The following is a 25,892-nucleotide window of genomic DNA, read 5'->3' on the forward strand; positions in this document are numbered from 1 at the left end:
CCAACCATTAATGATATTCACAATAAAATTATACTGAAATTTCGGTTTTAAAAATAAAATTTCTCATTGTTTCAATATATGTTTTACGTGCCATTATGCATGTATATTGCTGTTAATCACTTCCGCTTGCCGTAATTGTTCCGCTGGTAATGAGGTCTAAAAAACACAGCGTCTTATTGCATTTTTTTTCTAAAAACTGTAATAATTTTACAGTTTTATGGATGAAACGGCCCAGAAAATTAACTGTAAAAGTTCAAAGTGCATGTATACATTGTTTTCGTTAAAAAAAAAATAAGTGTTTAGTGCCTTTTTATCACCTGGCTAACATTATGCAAGGTAGGGTTTAAAGTTAATAACTGCTTATCAACTTTTGTTAACTTGATTTAGTTGTTTTTTTCAAAAGGAAAAAGTAAACAATTAATCGGTTGTTGGACTATAAAATACACACGATTTATTGTTAAAGCATGAAAAAGTAATCATTGAAATAGGTATGGACACTGCTTTGTACAGAAGCAGATAAATCAAAGACGTTACGTCATAAGACAAGATTAGTCAAATCACTCTGTAGAATAACTGCGTTCATACATATGTATAATTAAATTAAGTCTGTATGTGTAAAGTAAGACTGCGTTAAGATTAGTCTGCTACATTGTTCAATTTTAATATGCAAACATACATATGTATGTATATATTTATGCTGATTTATGTGCACACAAGAATTTACACTTTCGTTTAATGTTTGAGAAAGTCAGATTAGATTCTGCAATATTTGGGAATTTATGAAATAAAATTAAATAAACCGCACGTTTGTGTTCTTACAAGGAGATTTACTTGAAAACAGAGTTCAAAAGTCTACATGCATAGGCACATAACTACACAAAAGTGGGGATTCTTATTTCTATGACACAAGCTATTTTTTCTGGTAATATTGTAAAGTTTTAGGTTTCTTCTTCATATTTTATCACCAAAGTAAATCATCATCATCATATTTTAGAAGTGAGTGTTTAGCGCCAAAGTGAAGGGTTGCGAAAGTATTTTTTTTTTTATTAAATAATGTATTATTTTTCGAGTATAAAGTATCTGTTATTTTTTTTATTTCATACAATTCTGTAATCAGTCCGTTGCCACGCTTAAATAAAGACATTCACATAATGCTATCAGGCAATATACATACATATGTAAATGAATTCGTATTTTGCCAATTATACCAAAACTGGCATGTTTCAGAAAGAAAAATATTCATACCCCACAGAGCAATTCTTCGGATTACTGATAGCGAAATTTTATATAAATGTACATGGATCAACATGTGTATATATGTACTTACATGTAGTTGTATACAAATATTGTTACCAGGCTACAGACGGATTTTAATATATTCTTAATCGAGCTTTAGTCACTTCATTATTTGCTAATAAATTAAGACAAAAACAATTATTTGAATTTACAGTACACAATATTTATACTTTTGGGTGTATTAGGTATAGAAATATGTGAGTATGGATGTACGCTTATGGTGCCCAGCAGAATTACCTACTTGACTTAAGATGCAAGCACAGCTGCGAAAAATTATTTAGAAAAATATACACAAAAATATGTATAAATAAGAAATGATATTTGCACACACACATTTATGTACTGAACGAGCTGATTAATTAGCGAGCTACTGATTTTAGTCAGTCATTAAATGACCGCTTCAGGATGCACGTTAACTTTTTGCTTTTGTTTATAACGGTTCTGTTTGTAACTGGTATAAGTGCATTTAAGGATGCATTAATCGTAAATTTACCGAACGGTAGAATACGTGGCCGCGATAACAATCACTACTACAGTTATGAATCCATTCCTTATGCAGAACCACCACTTGGTCCACTACGATTTGAATCACCCCGTCCGTACGCTAGAAATTGGACTGACACATTTGACGCGACCCGTGAACCAGTCGAATGCATGCAATGGGATCAATATAAATCTGGCGCCGATAAACTGCACGGTGTCGAAGATTGTCTCACGGTAAACGTCTATAAGCCAAAGTTGCCAGCCGTTGCGGTTGCAGGGAATGGTATGCCGGTGGTGGTGCTTATACATGGTGGCGCCTTTATGTTCGGTTCAGTACGGGCTAATGGTCATGAGAATTTTATGCGTAACGGTCGTGTAATTGTTGTGAAAATGGGTTATCGTCTGGGTCCTTTGGGCTTTCTTAGTACTGAAGATGCGGTTATATCGGGTAATTTCGGAATGAAGGATCAACGTTTAGCGTTGCAATGGATCAAGGCGAATATTGCACGTTTTGGTGGTGATCCAGAACATATTATGGTATTGGGTTTCTCCTCAGGTGCCGTTGCCGTACATTTACATATGTTGGCACAACGAAATTTTACAGAATATGCTAAAGTAGCCGTATCCTTTAGTGGTGTCGCCTTTAATCCATGGGCGATTACGCATAAGACACGGGAGCGCGCCTTTGAATTGGCAAAACACCTGAACTGTCCAGATGTCAGTAGCTCACAATTGATTAAAGAATGTCTGCAGCGCAAACCGGCAGCGGCTATTGTACGTGGTGTGCGAAATTTTCTTGTCTTCGGCTATAATCCATTCACAACTTTTGGGCCTAGCATTGAAGATGCCGCTGTTGAGGATGCATTTTTGACGCGTTCACCTCAGCAGATAGTAGAATCAGGTGATTTCGCCAAAATACCTTGGTTAGTGTCTTACGCAGCACAGGATGGCGCTTACAATGCTGCGGAACTGCTACAACGTATGCCACGTAGAGAGGAGTTGATTGAAGTATTTAACGATCGATGGTATGATTTGGCGCCATACAATTTATTCTACAAGGACACTATGCATACTGTAGAACAGATGGATGATTACTCGGTAGCATTGAAACGTCGCTACTTGGGAGAAAAGGAATTCTCGATTGACACCTATCCGAATATGCTACGCATGTATACGGACGTACTGTTCCGAAATGGTGTGGAGCAAGCGATACGCTTGCAGCGACAACACGCAACTAGTCCAATTTATGCATATGTTTATGATAATCCCGCGGAAGAGGGTATAGGTGAAGCGTTATCACACCGCAAAGACGTAAAAATGGGTGTGTAAAAATTAGCTTTCTTTGTTTTTCCCTCATCTCTACTTTGTCACTTTCAAATATTTTCACTTCATAGGTACTGTGCATGGAGATGACTTCTTTTTAATTTTCAATCGCGTTGGGAGAACTAAAATACGCGCCGATGAACAAATAATATCGCAGAAATTCCTTACAATGTTGCAAAATTTCGCAGCGAAAAGGTAAAACAATTTGGAAAATTATGAGTCTATACCCTTCATTTTTTATGTTCCTTTTTAGTGATGAATTAAGCTTTGGTGATTGCAAATTTGTCGACAACGTTGGAAAAGAGGAGTATCAGCTAATGTTTATTACAAATGATACATGTATTAATAAGTCAATTTTAACTCTGCCATCGTTTTAAAAATATAAATAAATTCTAAGTTTTAACACAAAATATATCTTATTCCTCAGTATTTCCATATAAATCAATTTTACTGTCTAAGAAGCGGAAATCGTTTAATATATGTAACTTATTACTATAGCCCGCAATAGACATGAATTTTATGGGCTCCAATTGCCATACAGCCGAATAAGCAGCGGTATGTTCTAAGGGTATATTTGCTTGTATGTCACCATTCATGGCATAAAACTGTGCATGACTATGCTCACCGGCCACAAATAGGTTTTCCTCGACGAAATCGCAGACATGAACCTTTCCTGGAAACTCGAAGTCCCGCATGCACTCCATAGTTCCCAAATGCCAAATCGAAAACTTTGGTCCACCCCCACATATGAGCCAATCATCATTAGTAGCTACCGCTCCAATCCATTTTCCATATTCCGGACGCATTAGTTGTGCATTTGAACTTGGTTCTAATTTTGCTGTGGCCTCTTTTTGTTGCTCACTCCAAAATCGAACTGTACCATCTTCGGAAGCTGAAAAGATGCGCCCTCTGTCGCTACCTGCTACACCATGTATGTAATCTGTATGACCTCGATAGTCTCGTACAATGTGTCCATCCTCTAAATTGATTTGATAAATTATATTATCGCCACAACCGGCATACAGTGTGTCGGTTTCGGCGCGTAACCATAGAAAATTCACATCGGGTACTTCAACGGCATCGACGTCTAGCGGTATTTTCACTTCCCATTTGGGTGTAGTGCTCAGTTCTCGCTTTTCTTCGTTCCATGATAAACCGTACACAACACCGATGGCGCCCACAATAAGAAAATCGCGATGACAACAGAGACTGTTAATCTCTGTTTGACTAGGCTGCGGGAAAACGAGTACTTTAGATCTTGGTGTATCTGTTTTTTCCAAGTCGTGCAAGCTGAAATTGAAGTAAAGTATTTTTTTTAGATAAATAGCATAAGCTTAAATGTTTTAATTACTAACTCTTGGGCAAAAATATCACCAAAGCGATTACCGGCGAACAAAAAGCGGCCAGATTCTGAAATGGCTTGTGATATTACGTTATTGTACATAATCTTTAGCTTTAAATCTTTCATTTTGGAATATAGTAGCAAAAATATCTTGTATGAAAATACTCTATAATAAAACGCGGTGGAATTTTTGCCGGTTGTTGTAAACAAGTAAATAATTCCTAATGACCAGGTGTTTTGATTTTGCCTTAGACAGCATTGCCATTACAAGCAATTTTGAGGAAAGTTCTGTTATTCCTTGTCATGCTATCGATAAACCGATAATTTTAGTGAAACGAAAAGGAAGGAGTTTGTAAATTTTTGAAAATCAAAATTAAATGTAAATCATCAACGCAATATTTGGAATTAAATCTCTATTTGAAGTATTTAATTTATTGTATCCAAAACCTTTTTATTATTAATAAACCTTTTATTTTAATACCCATATTCTGTTGTTTTATGCAGGAGAAGCAGTAGCTGTTTTTACATTTTTGAATTAGTCGCTTTGTTGTTGTTGTTTTAAAGGTTATCTAATCCCCGTTTGGGTGGTGAGGGTCATTTGGGTTGCCGTCGAGATCATCTAACGGGAGGCCCAGGAAACGTGCTGTTTGAGATGAGTAGGGTTAGTAGGGCATGCAAAGAGGTGGCCAGTATCGTGCGAGCACTCGTTGCATGCAGGGAATTAGTCGCTTTCATATAGGCTGCTACAATGCCCCGGTGCTTTCAATTCAATTTAAATAATTGTCTGTGATAATGTGGGTAACAGAAATTATTAAATGACTTTGCGATTTTGCAAAAGTGATATATAAATGCTGATATAAATCATAAAGCAAAAGTTGAATAGGGATTCCGCTGCCTCGATATCAATGCTTCTTGCTAAGATTACTTTATTTTTCTCATTTAGTAAGTATGTACGTTATTTTTACATTTTACGATACTTTTTGTAATATGCAATGTATGTATTAAGATCTTAATATTATAATACGAATTTGAATTCCCTACATTTCTAGCATCGTTTTATTTATTGGATGTCTTATCATTTTGTTATCGGCTTAAGCAAGTGACCACAGCTTTTGTATGTACTACGGTTTAAGGGGTCGACTTCTATACATAGACACATACATAGGTATTTGCATAAAGACCACATTGATGCATAAAAAATAACGTTGTTTATATTGCGGTCTGCACAAAAAAAAGTTATTTACAAAATTCTATAAATAGACATCGCCACATAAAGTTTTGAATATTAATAAATTTGCTTCTTGCATTAACTAAAATATTATTATTTAATATTTGTGGTTAAATAGCCATAATTTCTTGAATCGCTACTACTTATGGAAAGAAAATGTATCTAAAATGTTTAGCTAGAAATTCCAGACATTATTCAATTTCATTGGTTCATTAGAGAGCTTTTTCGATCTTTAATAAATAAAATTGGACACAAATGAGTAGCAGCAATTAATATATTAATGCTAATAACCAATTTGTTTTCACAAACAGATTTTAACTTATTTATGTGCATAGTAAATCGCGCCGGCAACACCTAAAACAGACATTGATTAATAATAACAGATCCGAGCAGAATAGACAAAACAAGTAGATACCTTATGCAGAATGCAAATAGTTTGCAGATGTAAATGCATAGCCGTAATAATAATTTTATTTAAACACCTGAAAATTGGAACAAAGATGCATCTTACTGACGTACATAGACACCGCTTACGCGATTAGAGTCGAATTCACAAAAGCGCGCCAGTCATTTCTTCCTTTCGCAGCTTAGCGCCAATTGGAAATTCCAAGCGAAGCCAGGTCCTTCTCCACCTGGTCACTCCAGCGGAGTGGAGGTTTTCCTCTTTCTCTGGTTACCCCGTCGGGTATTGCGTCGAATACTTTTAGAGCTGGAATGTTTTCGAGGCTGATATTGTTGGTGTTAATACTGGTTCCAAGATAGACGAAACTAGCGCCGACTTCGAAGTTATGACTGTCAACAGTGACTTGGGAGGCTAGCCGCGAGTGCAACTATTTGTCGTATGAGCCTCATTCATTGCCAGACGCATTTGCTTTGATGAACTAACCACGCGCGTGTTGAGGCCAATGATATCAATATCATCGGCATACGCCAGCAGCTGTCGAGCAACTGATTAAAGTTTTGCAGCTCGAATTATTTTCTCCAGCAACAGATTGAAGCAGTCGCACGATGGGGAGTCGCCTTGTCTGAAACCTCGCTTGGTATCGAACGGCTCGAAGAGGCCCTTCCCGATCATAACGGTGCGTATCGTATTGCTCAACGTGCGGGGACACCAAATTCAGACATCGCGCCATAACGGCAGCTCCTTTTCGTGCTGTCGAAAGCAGCTTTGGAATCGATGCAGAGGTGGTGTATTTCGATTATCTTTTCATAGGTCCTTTCTAAGATTTGGTGCACGGTTAATATCTGGTGGGTTGTTGATTTTCCCGTTTTAAAGCCCCAAGGTCCAAAGTCGATAGAACCTTATTTGTGATGTTTAAGAGACTTATCCCACGGTAGTTGGCGTAGATTGTAGGGTTTCCCTTTTTGCCAATTGGGCAGAGCACATTTAAATTCCAATCGTTGGGCATGCTTTCGTCCTACCAAATTTTACAAAGAAGCTGATGCATGCTCCTTATCAGTTCTTCGCCGCCGTGTTTGAATAACTCAGCCGGCAATCCATCGGCCTCCGTCGCTTCAGACGAATAATTGCTATTCGAAATTCTTCATGGTCGGGCGATAGAACGGCTGCCCCATCGTTATCGATTGGGGAATCGGGTTCGCCTTCTCCTGGCGTCATGCTTTCACTGCCATTCAGCAGGCTGGAGAAGTGTTCCCTCCATAATGTTAGTCTAGCATCGGTTATTAGATCACCTGTGTGGGTTTTACAAGAGTATACTTCAGTTTTGAAACCTTCTGTTACTCGCCGCATTTTTACGTCGAATTTTCAAGCATTACCCCTGTCGGCCAGCATGGCAAGCTCTTCATACTCTTACATTTCGGTCTCTCTCTTATTCTGCCTGCAAATGCGTCTCGCTTCCCTCTTCAACTCTCGGTGTCTATTCCATCCCGAACGTGTGGTTTTTGATCGTAATGTTGCCAGTTAGGTAGCCTGTTTTCTCTCCCCTGCGCCACGATGCTCCTCGTTATACCAGCTGTTCTTTTGAATTTTCCGAAAACCAATGGTTTCGGTTACAGATGTACATAAGGGGTTTGAAATGCCGTCCCACAGTTCTCTTATACCGAGTTGTTGACGAGTGCTCTCAGAGAGCAGGAGTGCAAGTCTAATGGAAAATCGGTTGACTATCTGTTTTAATTGCAGCTTCTCGACGTAATCCTTCCTTGTGTCTGGTTTGGGGTTTTTCCATCCAGAGACGGCCAGGTAGCTTGGTGAATTTTTCTACGCTGGAATCTTGTACCATATTTCGGGACCCGGCGAATTCGATCAGTCTCAACCCATTTGGGAATTGCCTACCCATGCTTTAAAGTAGCCAAGCACTATTTAGATATAGTGGCGGTAGCAGCGCTCATAGAATCGTTATCCTTAATTCGTTTTCTACGGTCACCCGAGGCATAGCTCTGTGAAAATTCGGGTCGATAAAATCTCTTCAAAGCTTTCATGAGCAGTTGGCGTGATGTACATGTTGCCAGTTCATGCGCTTAATAAAAAGGGTACCACAGTCTTTACGCCACCTTCGAATTGAAAGAAATACCCTCAGAGGCTTAAACTCGCTTACCGTGGAGCCACCACAGTTAGAAACAACTTTTTTGTAATTAGTTTCAAATAATGATAACATCCACGCTTTGCAGAATGGTATGGGCGTAATAATGGATTCTGTAAAACCTTAGACATATGTAGTATATATTATGTACCATAAATGCATTCTAGAAGTTGGTGCGTCGTGGTTTAAAAAAGGTTCTATAGGTGCCTCTTGAGACTTGGACGCCAATGTGTTTATATGAGGGATCCTACTCACGAAGGCCTCGGCTAGCAGAAAAGGTGGACCGGGTATCACAGTAAACTCGTATCTCACATCGGTCAGAAGTGTCCGAAGGAATCAGGGTAGCAGTGGAATGAAGTAACGCAAGTAAGTATCTGAGTGTACCAGGGTATAATACACTCGAAAACGTATCGATAATGACTACTCCTCATGGACATAGGCGCTGAACTCCATCTGGTATCGCAAAGGACTAATACTAGTCTATGCGTGGCTTATTGGCATGCTAGACTAACCTAACATAACTTATAGTCCTAGGTCATTTAAGTCTAAGCCTTAAGTCATTTTATTACATTGTAGTATCGTGGAATCATGTAAAAAGATCCGCATAAAATCATATAACACCATATACACTGTTTGAAAATTCTGCTCCTGCCTAATGCGAACCACTATGCTAAATTAAAATATTTAGCTTAATTGGAGACACGGCCATCGATTCTCTCCGCCTATTTGTAATTCTAACCTCCTCAGAGCGCCAAGGAACATGATATATCTTAATAGATATCATAGCCGAATGGTGGAGTAGAGATACGGAAATCCATTTCATTTCATTGAATTAAATAACCAGTTTTGAACAACAGACCAAACGTAATGTCACATTACGCAACATATCATTTCGTTGCCTGTACTTTTAAATATTTCAGTCAAGAAGTAACAGTCTTCATTTGCTGTCCGAACGTGTAAGTTCAGTTAGCGGACAAGAGAGGTTCTGTGCTGATTGGCTTCATCAAATACCACAATTTAGGTTCCTTACGATTCCTGATGGCTTTGAAGGGCAATTGAATACCTTCGAGAGTAATTTTGACTTTCAAAATATTCAAAATATATGTGTATACAAACGCCTCGTTGCCTGAAGACGCAGCTAAACTTTTTGAGGTACTAACATTCTGAAATATCAGAGTCAATGCTTCGTACTTTTCCAGACAAAAAATATAATTAATAATAATGTTAAAAATATGTTCAGCATGCCGATTGCAATTGACCTGCGCAACGTGTGCTTGCAGTTAGCGTAAACTCCAATTCCCCAATTCCCAACCGGTTTCAGAGTGTTAGTGACATTAGAGTTGACTCATGCACGAGCTGACTTGAACATACAATGAGACGTTTAAAAACCGCAAGTTTGATAACAAGAGAGGGGTTATTAAACTGGATCAAGTTGTAAGTTCCGCTATGCGTATGTAACTGACGAACCGACTACTGGATAATCGGTCGCACGTGACTACTGACTACGCGCTGTAGTCTCTTGCGGCTATTGCACCCGAGTGGGTAAATTTTGTTTGTTTTCCAATCGCACCGCAGTTATCAGATTAATGCTCTGCATTAAAGATTTCAACGCTTTCGTCGAGAAATGCAAAACCGGTTACATTTAATTAATGCCTAAAATGTTTTGGAATTTTTTGCGCAAATTAATTATTGTACGATATACTGCCCCATTAGCTTGGATTTTATGGGGAGCTTTTAATTAAATTTGCAACAACAAGCACAACAAGGGAGAACCATTTTAAAAGACGTGCTTGAATTGGATACTCAAAATTGAAATTTTGATTTTTTCGAGAGCTCGATTCGAATCAAATGATTTGCCAAAATATCAGTTGGACATTGATTTCATCATGATTTTTCGCTTTAAACGACAATTAAATTCGTTGTTTACAACTCATTCTGACATAGCAAATTGAACCAGTTCTAAATATTACATGTGAGCACTTCAATTGACGTTGACAGCTATTTAGTTTGCATTTTGGTGGAAACAAATTTCGTAGAAATATTTTGAAACTCTTATTTACATACTTAAGTATAAACAACATTTTTTCATCGAAAATCATTCGCTTACTCATCACCTAGTTTGTTCTGCAGATCTACAGCGAGTCAAGTTTTATTTTCATCGTTTTCTGTTGTATTCAGTTCGCAATTCATATTTTTTTAGCAGTGTTTGTCTTCATTTGTTCAATATTTCACAAGTAGAGAAGTGCTAAGTTCAGAAGGGAAACGAACCTATTGGACTTACGCAATTTGTCAGGATCAAAGTCGCGGAAATAAGGGAAAAATATCTTTTATCAAGATATATATATTTTAATTCCCACACAAAAGCTTGATTTTGATTGATCAGTTTGTACGGGACCTATATCCTATAGTGGTCTAATATCGAAATTTCCGACAAGTGAGCAGCTTCTTTTAGAAATTGAAAGTCCAAGATGTCAAATCGATATCTCGAAAACTAAGCAACTAGTAGGAGCAGACGGATAGACAGGCAGCCAAAACTAATCTTATCATCCTAATCGTTTATACTATCTGGCAATAAAAAAAACCAAAAAATTACATTTTCACGTATTTCAATACAATTCCATATAATCGCCTTAAAAATAGGATCTTGAGTCAATACAAGCAAACAAAGATTAATATAATTTTCCATACACTTGTTATTCGCCTCGGCTGGGATGGTCTTCTGTACCTTCAGCGATTTTTTTGTTCGGTTTTAGCTTATTTATGCAGCGCTATTCGTTAGATTGTTGGACAGTTATGACGTCATATTCATAAATCCATGTTTCGTCACCAATTTGAGTATATGGTTTTCAGCAGCGTTGTCAACCATCCGCTTTGTGACCTCGGCTCACGTTATTCTTGTTAAAGATTGAGGTATTTTGGTACGAGTCTAACATTGACACGATGCATCCCCAAAATATTATCCAAAATATGTTTGGTCGATCCAAAAGTGATGTTAGGATCCTCTGCTATATCTTTAATATCAACGCGAGGATTTTCAAACACTACTTCTTTTACTTTTCCGATCTTATGGTCATTAACAAAGATGGGTGGACGAATCGCAGAAGGCTAATTTTTGATGACTTTATAAAAGATTTACCATTTACCTTCAAAATATTGTAGGTCTGTTAAGGGAGTTTAAATATATTTCCATGATAAACATGTTTCATGAATCATTGAAAATTAGCCTCATGCGAATCGTCCATACACTTCCATCTTTTAAATTAGTGCGGCGAAGAGAAATCAGTAGCTTTTTTTATAAAGAACTGCGAGAAAATCTTAGAATTCTACATTGTAGTATTTCCGAATTCCAAAAGCATCATAATAGGTCCTGGCAAAATTAAAAGGCTAAGATCCACATATTCAAAAAATACTGTTTCGTTTTCATCCTTTGTTGTTTTCATCAAAATGCATACTTGTATATACATCGGGTTTAAACCAGATCACAGCTTTGTGAAAGGTCGTTAAGAAAATAAACAAACAAATTAATTAATTAGAAGTGAAAAATGTATATAAATTTAATTCAAATTAGTAGCGGCAGCTCATTGATTTTATTTCAGTGAGTTTTTACGATTTTCGTTAAAAGCCGATTTTGCATTTTAAAACAGAATAATTGTTGTTTGCTTAAACGATTTCAAATGCAATTACTCTTCGTTGCAATTTTAATTATCTTCATTAATTTTATTATTTCTTTACTAAATGCGCATCAATGTATAAAAAGGAAGTATTCGATTTACACTGGCTGGGAACAAAAAAATAGAAAGGGCGCTAATATAGTGAGCAGTTGCGAGGAAATTTCACGTTTCACTTCAACATTAATTAATATTATACTTATTCATGCACTTAAATCGAGATGTGATTTTAATGGGTACGTCATAAAGTTCTTCGTGACTCTGACTTAAAGAAATGATTATATGTTTTTGCTTTTAGTTTTTCATTTTCAAATAAAAATTATTAATTTCGTGCTCATCTTGGCTGATTGTTGTGTAATGCTGTATAATTTAACCAAAAGCTTACATGTGCAATTAACAAATCTGGCCCGAGACTATTTACCGCCCTAGGCGCCCCGTCTAAGTATACTTTGCCTTAACACCAAAATCGATAACTTTTGAAAATTATTAAAGCCATTTTATCAAAAAAAAAAAAAAACAACACTCATATTAAAAAGTTGAAATTTTTAACTATGCCCTTATTACAGTTTTCAACTCCAATTAATGTTAAATCAATTCAACCTCAGATCAACCCAACTTTTTTTGGTACTAATACTATTTTCTATCGAAGCTTTATTGACCAAGCTTAAAAATGAAAATTTGACAAATAATTAAACAGCTGATTTTTAAACCAAAAATATTAAGAATTCAATTCAAATCAACATTTGTTTAATTTATTGTATTATATGATGACAAATATGTTGGTACCGATCAAGTACCACGTGCGGCCAGGTCCTGCTCTACCTTAACTCTCAAACGCACTGCAGGCCTTCCTTTTCCTGTGCTTCCACCGGCGGGTACGGAATCGAAAAACTTCAAAGCTAAGTGTTCTCTTCCAGCTGGACAATATGATCTAGTCAGCGCAGCCGGTGTCGCTTGATTCGCTGAACTATGTCAACGTCACTGTATTTCTTATACAGATCATTGTTCTATCGACTGCAGTGGCTAATGCGTAAAGAACTACAGTGACGTGCGAGCCAAGTTGCGAATGCGATGACTTGATGACAGGAGATATTTCGTTTACAACCAGACCTATATGCTTCGCTTCCTTATCCAGTCTGGACAAAGCAGAACTAACGACGCGGTTGAAAATCTGGCCGATAGTAGATTTTCTTGGTCTTTAGCTAAGCTGATAACGTCCAATCCATTTGTTGACGGTTGTCTTCAGTCTCTCACACACTACGATCGATAACACCGTTCTAGCTGATCATAAAAGGCATCGTCCTTCTCTTCCGTCGGAATCTGTGATGCGAATTGAGGCTAGACGCTCATCCACCAGAGTTGTCCTATGGTGATGCCAGCCTTTACATGTAAGAGGACAACAACAAGCTGGGCATCGGCACCTTCACAATTTAGGGACCGGACATTCCAGGTGCATGACCTTATATCATGGCCTTTATTACGTTTGCTGTGGTCGTCATTAATAGTGGGGTATTTCCTCCGAAGTTGTTGTTTCTTTCTCAATCAGAGTGGATTCTAGGTGGCGAGTCCCAAACGCAGCGTACTTAATAAAAGCAGGGTTCCCTCCGCAACTTTATAAAGTAATTTTATAATTGTTGTATTGGTATGAAATGAAAAATTGAAAAATATTTAATATACATGGGTAAAAATATTTTGAAATTGATCAGATAGATTGTTTTGTTTTGTGCTTTTATCACAAACCCATTATACTACTTGTATAAGCAAATAGTGAATGAAACATATTTTAGTGGAAAAATATGGATGTTAAATATTCCGATTGATCTGGATTTAAATGCTGTTAAGTCAAGTTTTGATGTTTATCTAAACGGCATTCCAATCATTATTAAATTACGCCATTTGGCGTCAGAAATGAAATCTCTGATTGGAATCGAATAAGTGCGAACACATGTCATGTAAACAACATCGCGACTATGTACGTATAATTTTGTACTTTGATATGATCTCTAGTATTCTCACTGGCGATTTATGGTCTAGTATTCTAATTAGTATGCTAATAGTGACAAATATTTTTGCGAATATTTTAACAAATTTATTTATTTTCGTATAGTTTTCGATCGAGATTTTAATTAATTCCTTAAGGAGTGTTTAAATGTGAAATTGATTCGGTTAGTCTGATATACGAGTATGCTGGCGCCAGTGAGTTAGTTAAGTTGGCATTTATGGAGATTAATTTCACAGCATTTCATTATTTTTTCACCTTAGTATGTATATATTTGTTTTTGTGGATGCTACAAAGTTACAGCGAATGCAAATTTTGTTTGAAATTTATGGTTCTTCTTCTTTTTAAACACATCGTAAATTTGACAAATGTTATTGGTGATAGCAACTGAAATACAGCCGGAGTTTTTTTTCCTCGAACAATTTCTGTATGTTCACGAAATAGTGACAGTGTTTCATTTCTCATTTACCGTCTGTTAAATATGGAAACTTTAAATATTAATTTAGTATAAAACGATAATAAAAAAGTTTCTTGATACTTTGCTGAATTTGCTGAAAATAGCAAGGATGAGTCCTGAATGAAAATATGGATTAATCCTACGGAATATGGATGTTTTAACGATTAACTAACTTACTTGCTTGATAGTGTGGAGCTTAACCTCATAAAAATTAAAAAGAGAAGGAATCGTTGGGACAAATGAGAATGTGGATTTGTGGTTTAAGAGAGAATCCGTCGCCGAGTCCTGACATTCACCCTGGTGGATGAACGTCTAGCTACAATCAGAATCAAAGCGAATTTCTTCAATATTCGCTGATTTGTGTCTACGCCCCGACACAAGGGAAAGACGATGTGACCAAAGATGCCTTCTATGAGCGCTTGGAGCGCACCTATGAGTGCTGCACCGCCATGATGTCAAAAATGTACTTGGCAACTTTCAGGTCAGGGTGGGCAAGAGAGTATCTTTGGCACAAGGTCGCTAAGTTCAGCCTCCATGATGAAATATTCCCAAATGGGTTGAGGCTGATCGACTTCGCCGGATCGAAGAGTTACCAACCAGATCAGAAAACGGAATAGAAAACAGACTGCCTATCTCGCAACCTTACCATCGACCATAACACGTGCAAGATGGGATTGATACCGGAAGAGAGAGATCGAAATACGTGAGTTCGAACAACTTGACAAGCTAGCCGACAGGAGTAATGCTCGAAAATTGTAAGGAAAAATGCGGCGACTAACAGAAGGTTTCAAGACCGGAGCATACTCTTATAGAACCCTCAGAGGGGATCAAGTAGCTCATGCCCAGTGCATACTGAAATTATGGAGGGAACACTTCTCCAGCCTGGTGAAGTATTGACGATGCTGCACAAACCAAAGATTTTTTCGGACTCTCTAAATTTCTGTAGGGCATTCTCAAACTCTGAATAAAAATTTATTTTCAACGGTTTCAAATCTGAACTTCTAGACGACTAACCATCTTCTAGCTATGAAACCAGAAATATTGCTTTAAACCACTGCTGGTGGTTTTGGCTTTGTGTGTCAGTCGTAGTTAATATATCAACATGGATCATCGAGTTACGATATCCTTACAAAAAGTAGTCTGTTCAGTCTAGAATGTACAACTTATGTAGCCTTGTCAATTGATCCATTTTTTTATATGATTAGCACTTACTTTTATTTCAGATGTTTTGTAGTATTATGCTCAGATTTAATTTTTTCTATAGATTTACTCTCTCATTTCTGAAGTAGGTAAGATTGGGTTAGGTTATATCGCATGTGGACTGCTATATGTAATCCTTTGTGAAGCCATAGAACTCCTGTGTTCAAACTTGTGAAGTAATTAACCACACTTTTACTTTTGTAGCAGAATACCCATTAAAAATAAGGTTTTCGAATTCTGTGTTGAGCACTGGCAGGCATCCGTATCATATAAACCTGATTTGAGTCTGACCTTACCATTGTTGTGAATGCGGAATTTTATGGTATACTGAGAGCTCAGTTTCCAGTTTATTAGTGCAATAATATGTGGGCTTGGACCACTTGGCAACACTTAGCAATGTTCATATTCTTAAACATTTCAAATAAATATTACATGACTAGCACACCGAAGTGAAATATTCAAATCACTAACACAAAATAAATATGTAAGTCAATAGAATTTGCACTAAATGCTTCAGATATCAATCAACTTCATTTCAATCGGTACTCACCAGTATATCACGCCGAGGCTGGTACGACACCATACTTTGAAGAGCTTTTGAAGTGGCTTGAAAAATATGAAGAGTTTCTGTCAATTAGACGAAGACAATGTAAATAATTGGACGCACGAATATCGGGAATATTGACATCACATAATTTCGTTGCGTAGCCAAACTTCAAGTTTTCATAATAAAACGGTTAGTGTTCTTTGTTAGTAGTATAATAATTCTTTACAATTCAGAATTCGGTTATTAGTTTTTACTGATTTTTTAATTACTCTTTTTTATCACATAAACAATAGTATTGTTTTATCAACGAAAAAGATGCACGTATACAATAAAACTGCGTCACCCCTAATTTAAATAAATATTTCATCTGGCGCCAGAGTATAAGTTTTGGATAAAATGAAACCAGAGGGCGAAAGTAACGTTCGGGGCACGTCTGCTGTCGCGCTAGGAATTTATGTTTTTAAGTGTGACATAAATAATATAGCTCGGAAAGGAAAAGAAAACAATGATAATACTGAATGATGAGGGTAAAGCAATGGTAGACAAAAACAATATAAAAACCTAACAAACGACGGAAAAAATGAAATAATCAAATTGATTATTCACATTCACCGAACCGATTAGACATGCTCAACTACTCAACAAATTTAAAATTAGTAGGGATGAGTATATATTGAATGTTAATAAATTAAGCTGTTTGCTATTTAATAAAATTAATCTTGATAAATCTGTAATAATTTAGAATTTGAATTTAAATTTGGGTTTTTAAGTTCTCTCCAAGTTTCTTTATTTAATACAATTCTTCTACAAACCATCAACCTCAAAGTAAAATAATGCTAGTTAAGAATTACTATAATAATTGTTCTCAAAGACTTTCGACTTTACAGGTATATATTCCCATAGGAAAAAATCTAATGGAGTAATATCAAAGATTTTCTTGACCAATCGACCAGCCCAAAACGTGAAATTATCAGCTCACTGAAGTGTTTTCTGAATAAATCCCTTGATTGATGCGATGTGTCGGAAGTGGCGTCGTCTTGTTCAAACCAAATGTCGCCGAGGTCACGAGCTTCAATTTCAGGCGTCAAATAGCCACTTATTATGGCGCGAAAACGCTCTTTGAAGAAATATGGACCGATGATTCCACAGGCCCACAAGCCACACCAAATCAAAATGGGAGTTTTTGAATTTCTTTAGGTTGATATTCGTCCCAAAAGCGGAAATTTTACTTGTCTGCATACCCATTGAGATAGAGATGGGTCTCATTACTGAACAAAATTTGGGTCGAAAACATCGGTTCGTCTTGGCGCTTTTTTTGAAATTTTTGATCTGAAAGTTATGAGCCCCCTAATACATACAAATAATCATGTTTGTTGCCATTTTCGAGTCCAAAGCAATGAAATAAAAATGAAAAATGAAGCGCAGAAAGAAGGTAGGCAAACGTCATTTTATACGAAAGGAATTGGGAAGTGGGAATTCCCAATTTAAATTTCAAATTTGACAAACAAAAGTATTGTCAAAACAGAAACACAAATAGAAAGGTAAATAACAACAATGCACGACAAAAACATTACTCGCCGCAGGCAGCGAAATGCTAATTACTCTCTTTCTGCTCTATCAATAATAATTTTGTTTTATTGTAATTTCTGTAAAGTTTGTTGACTCACATTGTTGTTGTTTTCGTGTTTTTTACATTTTGTTGCCTTCGCAGCAGGTGAATAATGATGAGGTAAATTGGAATTTTATGTGCTTTTAGGTGTTTGGCTTGCTACTGCTCATAAAAATTGTGCTGTTGTAGTTGTTTGTGTATTTCTGGAGCATAACTCAGCGAACCGGATGCGCGATTCTTGTGGAATGCTGTCAAAATGAAATGTGGCTACTGTTAGACGGCCTTCGCACCGCATATTTTGATAATGGAAATTTGTATATTTTGCTGAATTTCTTTTACACAAACACACATGTTCTTGTATTTACATATGTATGTGTGTTTTTGCTACGAATTTGCATTATTCATGCGCGCATATAAACTTTGAATTCTAAAGCGCCACTTCTACACCGCCATTGGTTTCGGCTTCGGGAGAGTGAACGCTGTGTTTTGCATTTTCATGCGAGCTACTGGTTCTACGCCGCATTTCTTTCGTTTAATTTTTATACCCTTAACGTCGCATTTTAAGTTATATACCTTAAAAAGGTATATATAAACTGTATATCTAAATATTCTGCGCGCCGAGCTTAGTCGATTGAGCCATCTCAGTTTGTCCATTCTCCTCAGTTTTCGATATACAGATCTGAAATTTTCGCATTTTTCTCCTCACGAAACTGCTTACTTGCTTGAACCGCCGATATCGGACAGCTATAGCATATACTTATGTAGCTGACGCACGAATTGAAAGCTCCAAATCAAGTTTTTGTACGACAAGCTTTTTTTTGACAAGATATGTCCACGAGCTGTGGTATAAGTTTTTGTCCGAGTCAACTGTAAAATTTCCGAAGACATTGTTACGATCGGACCACTATAGTCCTTAGCTGTTATTCAAACTGGCCCATTAAAATCAACACATAGACCTTTTTTAATCTTTTTATGCTATACAAAATGCATCGATGAAGGCTATTATAGCTTCCGAACTTAACAATAATATTTATACTCTCGCAACAAAGTTGCTAAAGAGAGTATTATAGTTTTGTTCACATAACGGTTGTTTGTAAGTCCTAAAACTAAAAGAGTCAGATATAGGGCTATATATACCAAAGTGATCAGGGTGACGAGTAGAGTTGAAATCCGGATGTCTGTCTGTCCGTCCGTCCGTGCAAGCTGTAACTTGAGTAAAAATTTAGATATCATGATGAAACTTGGTACACGTATTTCTTGGCTCCATAAGAAGGTTAAGTTCGAAGATGGGATGGATCGCCCCACTGCCACGCCCACAAAATGGCGGAAACCGAAAACCTATAAAGTGTCATAATTAAGCCATAAATAAAGATATTAAAATGAAATTTGGCACAAAGGATCGCATTAGGGAGGGCGTGGCCCCGCCCCCTACTAACTTTTTTGTACATATCTCGAAAACTACTATAGCTATGCCAACCAAACTGTATATAGTCGTTTCCTTTAGGCATTTCCGTATACAGTTCAAAATTGGAAGAAATCGGATAGTAACCACGCCCACCTCCCATACAAAGGTTATGTTGAAAAGCACTAAAAGTGCGTTAACCGACTAACAAAAAAGTCAGAAACACTAAATTTTACGGACGAAATGTCAGAAGGAAGCTGCATCCAGGCTTTTTTTAAAAATTGAAAATGGGCGTGGCGTCGCCCACTTATGGACCAAAAACCATATCTCAGGAAGTACTCAACCGATTTCAATGAAATTCGGTATATAATATTTTCTTAACACCCTGCTGACATGTACCAAATATAGGTGAAATCGGTTCACAACCACCCCTGAAATCTCGATTATCACTTTATCATGCGAGAGTATAAAATGTTCGGTGACACCCGAACTTAGCCCTTCCTTACTTGTTTTTTTATAATTTTGTTTTTATATGTATGTGAAAATGAATGGTTTCGATGCAAATATGTATGTATGTGCATGTTTGCCTAACCGATTACCAAATAAATTAGAAAAATTGAGTTTTATTTCTTATTAAGGCGCCGGCATTCCGGCGCCGCATTAGAAGGCATTGCGGCGTTTGTGGCGATGTGTGTTGGTCTCTTATTTGGAGTTATCTCATGTAACCAAATTCTTATATATTTTACTTAGGCCAAATTTTAATAGGTCTATCTGTATGCAAGTATGTCTGCATGCATGTAACAATGTACAAATGTATCTACATACATATTTGCATGAAGTGGAACAATTGCGCCTTTGCATTTTGTTTTTAAGATAAATTATTGCGCATTTTTATTGAATTTGTTTTAACGATGCCCATCATTTTAAACATATTTTATTATTGTTATTCAGTATTTGGGACATTTAATTTGCTGTCGTCAAAAGAATTAATGAGGTCCATGCCTTTTCATACATAAAAAAGTTTGCGGCATTGCTCGTCTTTCTGATCGTTTGAATGCTTTAACAGATTTGATATCAAAAAATTTGGAATTGTAAAAATAAACGTTTTTGACTAAAAGAGACCAGGCTCAGATACCACCAGATTAACTTAAAAAATGGCTGATAAAATATTCCTTGGAAATAAAAATTACAAATCTGTTTTTTTTTTTACATATTTCTTCTATTCTTCTCCTTCTATCCCAAATGATTCGTCGAATGCTGAATGTTGAATTCTTTGGCAATATTTTTATACTATTCCAACCTGTTGAAATAGTTTTTTATATCCTGAACAGGGTATATTAATTTTGTCACGAAGTTTGTAACACCTAGAAGGAAGGGTCGGAGACCCTATATAGTATATATATAAATGACCAATATGTCGAGCTGAGTCGATTTAGCCATGTCTGTCCGTCTGTCTGTATATATACGAACTAGTCCCTCAGTTTTCAAGATATCGTTTTGAAATTTTGCAAACGTCATTTTCTCTTCAAGAATCTGCTCACTTGTCTCAACTGCCGATATCGGACCACTATTACATATAGCTGCCATATAAACTGAACGATCGGAATCAAGTTCTTGTATGGAAAATTTACACATTTCACATAAAAGTTGGCACCGGTTATTTTCTAAAGCAAAAATATAATCTCCGAAGAAATTGTTCAAATCGCTTAACTATAGCATATAGCTGCCATACAAACTGAACGATCGGAATCAAGTTCTTGTATGGAAAACTTTCACATTTGATGTGGTATCTGCACGAAATTTGAAATGGATTACTGCTTAAGGTAATAATATAATCTCCGAAAAAAATTTTCAGATCGGATTACTATAGCATATAGCTTCCATACAAACTGAAGACATAATTACTAACAGAAATGCACCTGTGAAGGGTATTTAGCTTCAGTGCAACTGAAGTTAACGTCTTTTCTTGTTCCATCTAACAGTTGTTTGCGTGACGTAAAAATGAAGGGATCGTCTCAGTGTGAAATTTTCGAAAAAATCGTTTTTTTTTTGTTGCATTATCGAATAGTATACGCTATAATAAACATTCTGTCAAATTTTGAAATCGAATTTCAAACTATTACGGTCGCTACAGCGTTTCCTGTAAGAAGGGAAAATAGTGTTGAACGGAGTGACTACAATCTTTAAACGCGTTTTTCTCAGAATGGTGTTTTTCAAAACGCTTTCTACTCTCAAAGGAAGAGTTTTGAAAATATCTAGTTCCAATTTGGAGAGTACATTTTTAACGTCATTCTCTATCGCACTATGGAACCTATGACAAACTGTCGAAACAAAGGGCCAAAATCGATACATTTGCAATGCCGAAATTTGTTGAGCAAAGAATTTGTATTAAATTTTGTTTCCTTAACCAATTTGGTGATGAGGCTATGTCTAAAAAAATTTTTACAAGTGGTATAGTGAGCTCCAAGCCGGCCGTGAACGTGTCGAAGACGAAGAGCGTCCAGGGCGACCATCAACCTCAACCGCCAAAGCTCACGTTCAATAAATCAAAGATTTGGTGTTGAAAAACCGTCGATTAACAATTAGAGACCTTGCTGATGAAGTTGGCATACTGACAGGCTCAGCCAATACCATTTTGAAGGATGTTTTGGGCCTCAAGCGCGTCAAATCTCGACTGGTACCAAAAAAATTTAATTTTTTGGAAAAAAAGGCGTCGCGTTGAAGTGTGTGATACAATGCTTATCGACTACCAGAGTGTCATAAAACGATTTATAAGTGGCGATAAGACTTGGATCTATGATTACTACCCCGAAACAACCGATAAATCGAGCGAATATCATGCCAAAAGAGAGCCGAGACCAAAAAAACGCGCCAAAGACGCTCAAAAATCAAGATCATGTTGACTGTTTTCTTAATCGTGGCGTAGTGCATTATGAATTCCTTCCAACCAGTCAAACAGTCAACAAGGAATATTATTTGAACGTTATGCGTCGTTTGCGTAACGCTATCCGCCTAAAAAGGCCGGAATTGTGGAAAGACAATTCTTGGTTTTTACACCACGATAATGCACCATCCCATACTGCCCTCCTAATTCGTTCATAATTCATTTCGCCAAAAACTCAACCCATATCGTTACGCAACCACCGTATTCACCTGATCTGGCGCCGTGCGACTTCTGGCTGTTCACCAAGCTCAAAAGACCGCTCCGTGGACACCGTTTTTATACGATAGAGGAGATTCATGTCGGAAGAAATAAAGAATTTTCAAAATAAATACAATGTCACCTTATTTTTTATCCAATAAATTTTGTATTCGTCATGAATGTATTTATTTATAACAAACCGGACCGATTAGTCAATTTCAACTAACTAATTAGACGAAAAGTGGTAATAACCCTGCCCACTCCCCATATAACGGTACTGTTAAAAACGATTAATAGTGCGATAAATCAATAACTATCAATAACAATAATCACCAGAGACATTGAATTTTAATCTTGGGATGATATAAAAGAACATTATAAGAACCGAGATCAAAAATGGACGATGGGCGTGGTACCCCCAACATTTCGGTGAAAAGCCATATCTCAGGATCTACTCGATCTTATCTTCCACGCCGAAAACAAACGAAATCAGATTGCAACTATGCCTACGTTCCATATAACCCATTTTTAATTTCCATTTAATATATGTTGTATGTCAAAAATACGTTCAAATGCATCAATAATTTTTGTCACATATACCTATTAGAAAGATTTTCGAACTTGACTTTATACTGCATATATCAGAAAATGTGTGAATTGTTTTAATAAAAATGGGGACGCGTATATTTCTGAAAACGGTGCATCTTTGTCTTAACTTTTAAACAATATAAAACTTACAAGCCTTATACATCTTAAGATATTTCCTTGGCTTTGATCCAGGAAAGTTCAAGGAGTATGAAATGTTCGATTACACCCGAAATTAGCCTTTCCTTACTTGTTTAATATAGTTATGCCAACACTTAAAAATGAAAGAAAAATAAATTAAATTTTTACCCGAACTTGGAACTTTCTTAGTCGCTTAATTTTATTTTATTTTCAGAAATTTATAGTAGAAAAAATATTCGCACATCTCGCCAACAGATAACACTGTTATTGTTTGAAAAAAACAGTGGCGCTTCTTACTCACATTTCAGGGCAAAAAAAATGGCATTCACAAGGTAAACAACTTTCTCATCGAACTAGTCTGGCGCTCTTTCTAGCCAATTAAATGCATGAAAACAACTGCTTTGAGCTTTATATTGATTGACGCGAAAAATGGGTTAATTAAACCCGTGCTACTTCTATTTCCTGCAGGTTAATATTCTCATTTAGAAAGTGGTGAATTTCTTTGTTAGTGCTGTCAATTGCTTGACGTTTGCATGTAGAATAATGGATTTTTTCTGTTCAATAAAAAATTTAATTTCACGATTTATAGAACTGTGTTGGATTCGCGCAATAATTTACTGTGCATTCAGTGCCTAAACATTGCCTTATGCTAATGGCTTGCTCGCATTTCGACTAAATTTCCGAATCAGGTTTGTGCCTCAAGTCTTCTGTAAGGCAATCGTACAGGTCAATCAAAAGCCCACAATCTTAATAAATTGAGATTGCGCACAAGTGTGCAGCGCTAAAAAGTGAAATGCTTGACGTAAAAATTTGCTTACCCATAAAAAACGGTAAATATTAAGAATTAAATTGAGTAATATAGAGATATAAATATTAATTTTTTGTGCATTCAACAAAATAAACACATTTGTTTTACGAAATTTTAAGCAGTATTAATTATTTATTTAGACAACCTATTAAAACATTAATTGATTATTAAATTTGGTAGCCTTTTAATATTACCAGTTTTTGTATTTGCTTTTATTTTTTAACTTTATATATATACTATATATTTAATCGATTGCATTTGTCCATTTCAGACCAAGAAAAAGTTTAATTAATTTCACACCAGCGCAAATATTTGTATATAAAATTTAGATAGCAGTTTAAGCTGTAAAAGGAAACGAAAAATGTCGCATATACTAATAGAGGGTGCCTTTTTTAACATCGGTATATGAATTTATTTATTGATTTACGTACAATTCCTGGTGAACTTAAACCCTTGATTTCAAAAGAAGGTCACAAATATCTCCAGATTTATTCGAAAAGAAAAATATACGTAGACTTTCATTGAATCATTCATAAGCTCAAGACTCCAAATTATTGCTTTATGAATTCAGGTATCAAAAAGACGGGTTCACAACTGTATTTGTGTGATGTCTGCCACTGAAATAAGATTCCATACCTTACCTAATGCTTTTCTCAGAAATGCTGAAAAAAAAATGAAAATTCCCTCGCATAATTATAAGAATATGAACTCGAGATTGATACTATCAATATATTTAATCCTTCAACGTGACTGTTAACAGTAAAAACTTGAAAGCTGTTCATAATGTAATTTGATACATACACTTTTGCACCATTTTTAAACCAATCACACAAAAGTGAATAGGTGTAATGTCATTGCAGGATACATCTCAATAAACTATTTGTGCTGGATGGTGCGTATTTGGAAGTGTTGCGTAGGTTTTGTCATTTTTCTTATTAAAAACTCTTTCAACAGTGAATTTATTTCTTTTGATAAAGGATACTTTCTGGTACTTACTTCACTTTGTTTAATTTGTGTTGATGTGGTTTCAAATCACTTGCATTTGTTGACTTGAAATTGATCTGGTTGACATATTTATTTTCTGCTTTCCAAGAATATTTCTGCGAACGCGTTCGTGAACAGTTTTTATGGCTGAATTCTAGCAGCACGAGGATAATTACTTCGTTTCCTCGGTAAAAATATTTTTTTTTGTATCTGCCTGATACCAAGGGCCCTGATGTATCAATAAGAACATAAAAGAAGTACGAAAAAAGTTCTAAACTTCTGCCGAGTGGCACGGTTTGGGCTTAAGGTCTTTGCTTATTTGGCTGCTAAACTCAAATTTCTTTATATTTTTCGAAATTCTGTTGGCACAAAGAAAAAAAAAATATTTTATACTACAGGACAGGACAGGACTACTACCATCTATATAATTTCTATAATTTGGATTATAACTACTACTAAGTGAGATATAGCATTTTTGTGAAGCAACTTATGTTAGTTAACAAAAAAATGGATCATAAAGCATTTAGTGTGTTAATAAAGCATTTCTTTTTGGGAGAAAATTCTGTTAAATTTTGGCTCATTGAAATCCACCGTTGAAAAGATATTTGCTAAGCTGGAAACAACCGAAACGAGCACCGAGGACAATGATGCCCTAAAGAGGCGGAAGTTCTGTGGAAAGTGGGTGCCTCGCAAGTTCATAATCCAACAAAAACAACGAATAACTGATTCTGTGAAATGTTTGAGTGCTCTTTCACTGCGTATTTGGTTGCAGTTCTTTTCTTCTTCTTCCTCACTGGCGTAGGCACCGTTTACGCGATTATAGCCGAGTTAACAACAGCATCAATATCATCGGCATACGCCAGCAATTGTACACTCTTGTAAGAGATTGTACCTGCTTGATTAAGTTCTGCAGCTGGAATTATTTTCTCCAGCAGCAGATTGAAGAGGTCTGAAACCTCGTTTGGTATCTAACGGCTCGGAGAGATCCTTCCCGATTCTGACGGAGCTTTTGGTGCTGGTCAACGTCAGCTTACACAGCCGTATAAGTTTTGCAGGGATACCACATTCAGACATTGCGGCATAAAGGCAGCGCCTTTTCGTGCAGTCGAAAGCAGCTTTGTAATCGACGCAGAGGTGG

General features: G+C 36.3%; 2 protein-coding genes across 2 annotated transcripts; one reads left to right on the forward strand and one right to left on the reverse strand.

Moving 5' to 3' along the window:
- Positions 1 to 1,437: 1,437 nt before the first annotated feature.
- Positions 1,438 to 3,512, forward strand: LOC108972961 (esterase-5B). The gene is made up of 3 exons (XM_018939929.1): positions 1,438 to 3,100; positions 3,174 to 3,297; positions 3,356 to 3,512. Exons 1-3 carry the CDS (start codon positions 1,702 to 1,704, stop codon positions 3,477 to 3,479), a joined length of 1,647 nt encoding a protein of 548 aa, XP_018795474.1. The 5' UTR covers positions 1,438 to 1,701; the 3' UTR covers positions 3,480 to 3,512.
- Positions 3,453 to 4,680, reverse strand: LOC108972962 (THO complex subunit 6). The gene is made up of 2 exons (XM_018939930.1): positions 4,458 to 4,680; positions 3,453 to 4,392 (listed from the first exon to the last, which is right to left on the reverse strand). The coding sequence occupies exons 1-2, from the start codon at positions 4,568 to 4,570 to the stop codon at positions 3,519 to 3,521; spliced, it is 987 nt and encodes a 328-aa protein (XP_018795475.1). The 5' UTR covers positions 4,571 to 4,680; the 3' UTR covers positions 3,453 to 3,518.
- Between the last annotated feature and the right edge of the window lie 21,212 nt (positions 4,681 to 25,892).

The sequence above is a fragment of the Bactrocera latifrons genome, unplaced genomic scaffold, assembly GCF_001853355.1.
Source record: "Bactrocera latifrons isolate USDA-ARS-PBARC rearing strain unplaced genomic scaffold, ASM185335v1 scaffold_44, whole genome shotgun sequence".
Taxonomy (NCBI): domain Eukaryota; kingdom Metazoa; phylum Arthropoda; class Insecta; order Diptera; family Tephritidae; genus Bactrocera; species Bactrocera latifrons.